The sequence below is a fragment of the Protopterus annectens genome, chromosome 3.part0 (assembly GCF_019279795.1).
Source record: "Protopterus annectens isolate FY-2018-M chromosome 3.part0, PAN1.0, whole genome shotgun sequence".
Classification (NCBI taxonomy): domain Eukaryota; kingdom Metazoa; phylum Chordata; order Ceratodontiformes; family Protopteridae; genus Protopterus; species Protopterus annectens.
Genome location: NC_056731.1, coordinates 651,600,860 through 651,607,688, shown reverse-complemented (window position 1 = coordinate 651,607,688; position 6,829 = coordinate 651,600,860). Strand labels below are relative to the sequence as shown.

General features: G+C 40.7%; 1 protein-coding gene across 4 annotated transcripts in view; it reads right to left on the bottom strand.

Moving 5' to 3' along the window:
* SNRK (SNF related kinase) overlaps positions 1-6,829 on the bottom strand; it is a 1,018,029-nt gene that overhangs the window by 599,038 nt on the left and 412,162 nt on the right. For 3 of the 4 annotated variants that reach the window (XM_044065049.1, XM_044065051.1, XM_044065050.1), the window contains exon 4: positions 1,447-1,659. The exons of the other annotated variant lie outside the window; for it this stretch is intronic. In XM_044065049.1, coding sequence (XP_043920984.1) covers positions 1,447-1,659 — 213 coding nt within the window. The remainder of the gene's footprint in view (positions 1-1,446; positions 1,660-6,829) is intronic. 4 annotated transcript variants of the gene reach the window in all.

Below are 6,829 nucleotides of genomic sequence, written 5' to 3'. Positions count from 1 at the left end.
GTCTCATTTTTTTATATCACAAAAACGTGGCATTTTAATAGGGGTGTGTACACTTTTTATATCCACTGTATATTGCAAATACCTTTATACTCTGTAAACACTTTCTGATATGTTATACTGTACTATTTCTCTGTAACTGTACCCGTTGTTTCTTTTACACTCTGTAGCTGATATAATGTTATACCATTTCTTGTAATCATTACTTGGAACTTTTCTCCCCGGGCCTCCACTGAAAATAGGTCTCTGATCCAGTGGACTTTCCAGGTTACCATGTCAATAAATAAATAAATAATACATATATATATATATATATATATATATATATATATACATATACATATATAGATGTACACACACACACACACACACACACACACACACACACACACACACACACACACACACGACAGGGGCTGAAAGTCAAGACTGAACTCTAGAACCTACAAGTGTGTGAAGTGGATATCTTACTACCTAGCCAACACATGCTGTCTTTTAACTACTAATACTCAAACTTTATGGATGGACAGAACTGAAAGCCAAAAGCAAGGACCATATTAGAAATTGAAGTTTTTGGCGAGTCAGAACGTTCCAGTGACAACTAAATCTGAGTCTGAAGAAGTTGTGGTACCTACAAGGCACATCCATTTAACTGTTAATACCCTGCAGCCAAAATAACCAGTTTTAGATGGACTGCGTAAATGTTTCTCAAACCCAAGAGACAGAGCTACAAGGAACCTTCAATTTATAATTCTAGGTAGGAAAAACAGGATGACTCACTTGGATACTAAATCCAGACCTCCAGGGTATAATAAAAATACAATTCTGAAGTCATGAGTTTTCATTTTTTACAGTTCACCTAAGATTTTGCCTAAAGAAAGAGCCATCTGTGTCAGGGTTGGAACAAAACAGCTGGGGAATTTCATGGAATCTGTATTACTTTTGCACATGGTTCAGCAGTCATTACTTCAACACACTTAGTTTTGTTTTACTGACTTACAGTGAATTGAGAAATTCAACTGTTTCACATTATAATGTCAAAGTACACTTCTCTATCAAGAACAAAATTGTGGGACATACAGAAGTTCGACAACAACACACTTATAAGCATGCATGTGTGCGATACAAAATCAAGAAAGAAATAATTTGATGGACAGAGGCTCTTCAAGACCCATGGCTAATACAGTAGTCTTGTCAGCAACAAACAATGCCTTTTCTTTGTGTAGTTAGGGCAAACATCAACACATTATACAAATGTACTTTAAAAACTCTTAGCCTACCTCTGCCAGCACAGTGTAACAAAGTTTAGAATGCACTAGATAATACCGGCTTCTTCTGCTTTTCTGTCGCTGTAGGTAATTTAAAACTAATATGAACTGACAACAGAAATGAGTTAATATTTATAAGAAAGCTGCAGCACTGTTAATTATCAGGAAATGGATGACTTACTCTATGATATTATCTCGGTCTGCAATGTCACCAAGGACCATGCGCTGTATTATGCTGTTATGTTCCTCTTCTGACAGGTTCTTGTGCGAGACAAGGGGAATATTGTACTTTGTTGCAGGTGACGGATCAACTCCCTGGAGCCATGCATGGTTCTCAATCTCTTCCAGAGATGCTCTACGTTTTGGATCTCTCTGCAGCATCCGGGTAATCAGACTGTGCAGTAAGAAAGAGAGAAAAGAAATGCATAGTCAATGCTTTCCTTTATACTTACCATTCCAAGTTCATTACAATGGCCCAACACTGGCCTCATCTTTTCTGAGTCTTATACTTTGCCTTCCATGGGATGACTTAACGGGAGAAGGGGCAGACTCAACCTTGGAGATGGAATTCAGTCCAACTCGCATTCAAGTAGTACAATTAGGTTTGTCTTGTATCACAGTGCATGACAGTAAGAGTTTACTTTCTGTAATGGAATATCATCTAATGTACACAAAATGGACTGATGTAACGGTGAGCAGACTATTGGTCTTTTGAAGTGTACTAGGTTGAGGGCAGCAAAAAATGGAGAAAATAGTGCTGTAAACAGCACTTTTTATCAATTCACTGTGTAAGGCAAGAGGAGGCGGAGACCTTTATGCCTCTTTCTCTGCAATTTAGCAAAATGGGGTTTGCTTCTGAGCTTCAGTTAGCAACATTCTCATTGTGCTGACATAACTGCAAATGGGAAGGGGAATCAGCTCCTACAAAAATATCCTTTTCATTTTCAGAAACACATCTAGTCAAAGTACAAATGCATTCTACTCACCCCCAAACAAAGTTCCCAATTCCTGTACTAAATGCAAATGTTGCTGCTTCTTATAGCATATGAATAACTTTCAAGAGTCCTCCTACACAAAGGAAACAATGAAATTATATGGTTCTTCCCAAGGTCTGCCTATATACATCATGACATAACAGTTCAGCGAAGTCCTCAACGCTCAAGCGCTAACAGCCTGCCTAGTAGTACCAGAAACTTCGGTAAACACTGCTTTTCACTGTCTTAGGACACTGACACACCAGCACCATTCAAGCATACAAAACATAACTACATCAGTGTCTGCTCAACAACTAATTACTTCAGGGCACTGTCATGTGGGTGAAGAAATGGGAGTATGTTGTTCTTGCCTTATTCCAGAGGTCATACTACCCTCTCCTCTTCTAATCAATATGCCCTGAGCCTGTACCTGGGCCAGAAGAGGGTGAAGATCATTAGAAGTTGCTATATTAAACTAAGGCTAGCTCAGCACTACAACAATGTTAACAGCTGCTTAGCCAAACTAAGTGCATCTGTAATGCTCAAAATCCTTCCCTTCTTTTTATAGGCACAAAAACTGCTATCAAATGGAAAGAGAGCAGAGTTCTTCGACAGCTGATTCTTAAAGGCTACTTAAGGTAAAACAGGACATCAATTTTAGAAGTTCAAATGTAATGTCACTTGCAATGCACACATGAAAAAATCTACAGTAAGCTTCAACACTTTGTGTTACAATAAGGAGACTGGGAGACTAGTGGAATACAAATGTTACTCTCGGATATTATAAGAAAAAAACAAAACATGTTTCCAAATACTTTACAATAATTTTCTGATGCAAAACAAATGGGAGGTGCTAAGTATGATACATTACAGAACAAACTCTATATAGTAATGTAGCTGGATGTAGCCAAACAGTTGGGATAGACAGTCACAGGGTAGAAGCTGCTGAAAACAATCACTTTTCTAAAAACATATGCACTTACTCAGCCAAATATGGTCTGTTCCCTCTTACCTGCTGACAGCATTATTATCTTATCAGTAACATCGAAAAAATGAGAGCATATGAAGGAATGGACAGAGAAGCCACAAAATTGATGCGTTTTATGCACCGATACATAAATGGTCTAATGTTAAACCTTAATAAGCACCTTTTAAAACTGTAACCTTAAAATATGAACATCTATCAAAACAACAGACCTGTATGTGTTACTTTACTGTAAATATTTCAGTTTCTCCAAGAAATAGACATGTTTTGCCTGAGTAATTTTTCATCACAAAGCCTTGTGGATTTCATTTCGGGATACCAGATCATCTTACAGTTCTTGCAAACCACTTTCAACATTAGGTTGTAGTAACATGCATTCAAAATAAAAGTGCACACAGCTGTAAAACAGCAAACATTTTTACTAAGGCAACAAAAGTGAGCAAAACTTTTTTTAACATTTTTTTTTCAGTCTGAAAACAGAGAAAGCAAAGTTGGGAAAATAAACTGCAGGCTGTCAAAGAAAGTCAGTGCATGCATGCCTGCCTATTCTAGCTGTATCATGTGTCAGAAGTGGGCAGGGCTGACACTACACCAGGGCCTTCTAAAGGTATATGCCCTGACTGTAAAGGTTTGATTCCTTAAGTCTTTTGGGTTTCTAATGCCAAGATGGGAATGGATGCCATTCCGAAGTCAAAATTGATCAACATTCATGAAATTAGTATTGTTTCAATCTTTGAGGTTAGCCAAAAGTGCTCTTTGCATCACCTGCAATGTCCCCAGAATTGAATCATCCTGCAATTCATACAGAGTTACATCTATCAGTAACATACCTAAATATGACTGTAAATTCTTTTTTTTATGAGACCCATTGCTCCTACTACTGTTGGAACAGTCTGAGTATCTTTCTTCCACACTGCCCTTGTTTCTCCCTGCAAATCCCAGCATTTTATGACTTTGTGTCTCTCTGTTTGCAAGACACTATAAAGTACAGATTTGTACCTACCATAAATGTAGATGTTAGAGTGTTCACCCTGCTGCAGTCATCACACTTGGGTTATCCTGTCATCAGGCGGTCCCGCAGTCGGCCGGAATTCCAAAGTCTTGGTCCGGCGTTGGTTGCCGTTGCCTCTTCCCTGACATCAATGCGCCAGGGGTATATATAATGCAACCGATGCCATTTTCTTCAGTTTTTCTTGCCCCAGATGTCAGGTGCCCCCAAAAAGGTGGTCAGAATTAGTACCAAATGGAGTGAACACTGCACAAACACAAAATCCCTTCAGCTATAAGCAAATACATCAGTAAGGCATAGAAGAGATTTTTCCAGTAGATCAGAGGGGATGGAGGGAGGGTAACCTGGACTGCAGCAGGGTGAACACTCGAACATCTACATTTATGGTAGGTACAAAACTGTACTATGTTCATCGTGTTACCCTGCTGCAGTCATCACACTTGGGTAGAATCCCAAAGCTAAGGTAGGGGGGAGGTATCATAGAGGGTTAGTGGAGGCAATAAGGCCCTGCAGAACTGCAGTGGCGAAGCCCGCCCTGGACTTAGAGTAAAGAGGTAAGTGGTAGTGTTTGGTAAAGGTGTGTACTGAACTCCAAGTTGCAGCTTCCAAAATTTCCTTGGTTGGAACCCCCCTGATAAAGGCTGTAGAGGTAGCTGTTGCCCTGGTAGAGTGGGATCTAATGGTAGCAGGAACTGGTTTCCCATGATGGGTAAAGCAGAAACGTATGCAATGACCTATCCATTTAGAAATGGTTTGCTTAGATATAGCCTTCCCTTGAGAAGCTGTAGCATAGGATACAAAGAGCTGGTCAGTTTTTTCTGAAAGCCTTAGTTTTGTCCAAGTAGTAACGAAGCTGCCTGTGAATGTCCAAAGAATGCAGGAGTCTCTCACCTTTGTTCTGTGGATTGGGGAAGAAGGTGGGTAAGTGGATGGTTTGATTTAAAGCTACACTGGAATCCACCTTAGGCATAAAGGAAGGATTAGTTCGTAGAGAAACTCTGTCTTGATGAAAAATGAGGAAAGGTTCCACTGCCATTAGTGTTTGTAGCTCTGAGACTCTCCTAGCTGAAGTTAGTGCTAGGAGCAGGGCAGTCTTCCATGATAGGAACTGAAGATCTGCAGAGAAAGCTGGTTCAAAGGGAGGTAGTGTTAGTTTTTCCAGAACAAAGTTGAGGTCCCATGTTGGTGTAGGAGCTCTCCTGGGTGGTCTAATGTTTTTTGCCCCTCTGAGGAACTGCCTTAGAAGAGGATGTGAAAATAAAGGTGGATCCGTGTTGTAGTGAGCTGAAATAGCTGAAGCATGGATTTTAACTGAGGAAAAGGAAAGTCCTTTGTGCAACATCTCAGCTAAATACTGTAGAATGTGAGGCATGTGAGGCTGAATTGTGTCTTGGCCTTTAGCTTGGTTCCAGGCACAGAACCTTTTCCATTTGTCCGAATAAGCCTTCCTGGTGCTTGGCCTCCTGGCTTCCAGAATAACATCCAGAACTGCTTGTGAAAGTGGAGCTGGTTGGATGTTTAGTTGATTTGCCATGCAGCCAGATTTAAAGTTTTGAGCTGTCTGTGAAGAATCGGTTTGTTTTGTTGTGTGAGCAAATGGGGTATTTGAGGCAATATCCATGGTGGGCTGTGGGCCATATTTTTCAATAGCGGGTACCAGTGCTGGCGTGACCAGTCTGGGGCTATGAGAATCAGTCGTGGTCTCTCCTTTTTGACCTTCAAAAGAACCTTTGTGAGGAGAGGTAATGGAGAGAAGGCATATGCTGTCAGGTTTTTCCAACTGAAAGAGAGAGAGTCCACTTTCCAAGCTTGATGTTGGAAGGTCCTTGTACAAAATTTTGTCAGTTGGCAATTTTGAGGACTGGCAAACAGGTCTATGTTTGGAAGGCCCCATTTTTGAGTTATCATTGCAAATATTTGTGGATCTAGTTTCCACTCGTGGGGATCTTTGATGTTTCTGCTGAGGTCGTCTGCCAATGAGTTCTTCTGTCCTGGCAGGAATTGAGCTTGTAACTGGACTTGGTAGGCCAGAGTTGTGTTCCATAAGATCATTGCTTGCCTGCATAGAGGGTAGGAATGTGTACCTCCTTGTTTGTTTATGTACCACATTACTGTGGTGTTGTCCGTCTTTATTGCAAGTTGTCCTGGATGTAATAGATCCTTGAAGGCTGTCAGAGCTTTCTGTACAGCTAGCATCTCTTTTTGATTTATGTGCAGATTTCTTTGATCTGCAGTCCATAGGCCTTGAATGCATTGTCCTGCCATGTGTGCCCCCCAGGCGTAGTCTGAAGCATCTGTTGTGATAGTCTGCCTGGCTGGGGGCAAGGTGAAAGGCTGACCCTTGTTGAGGTGACATGCCTGTAACCACCATAGGAATTCCTGTTGTAGGCAAGGAATGAGAGATATCATTGTGTCCAAGTTGTGGCTGTGTTGAGACCATACGCTTTTTAGGTACCACTGTAATTTCCTCATATGCAGCTTTGCAAATAGTATTATTAGTATGCAAGATGCCATGAAGCCCAAAGCCTGCAGAATTTTTCTTGCAGTTAATTGGGTCTTTGTTGCCATTGTCCTGAAATAATGAGTCAGTTGTAGT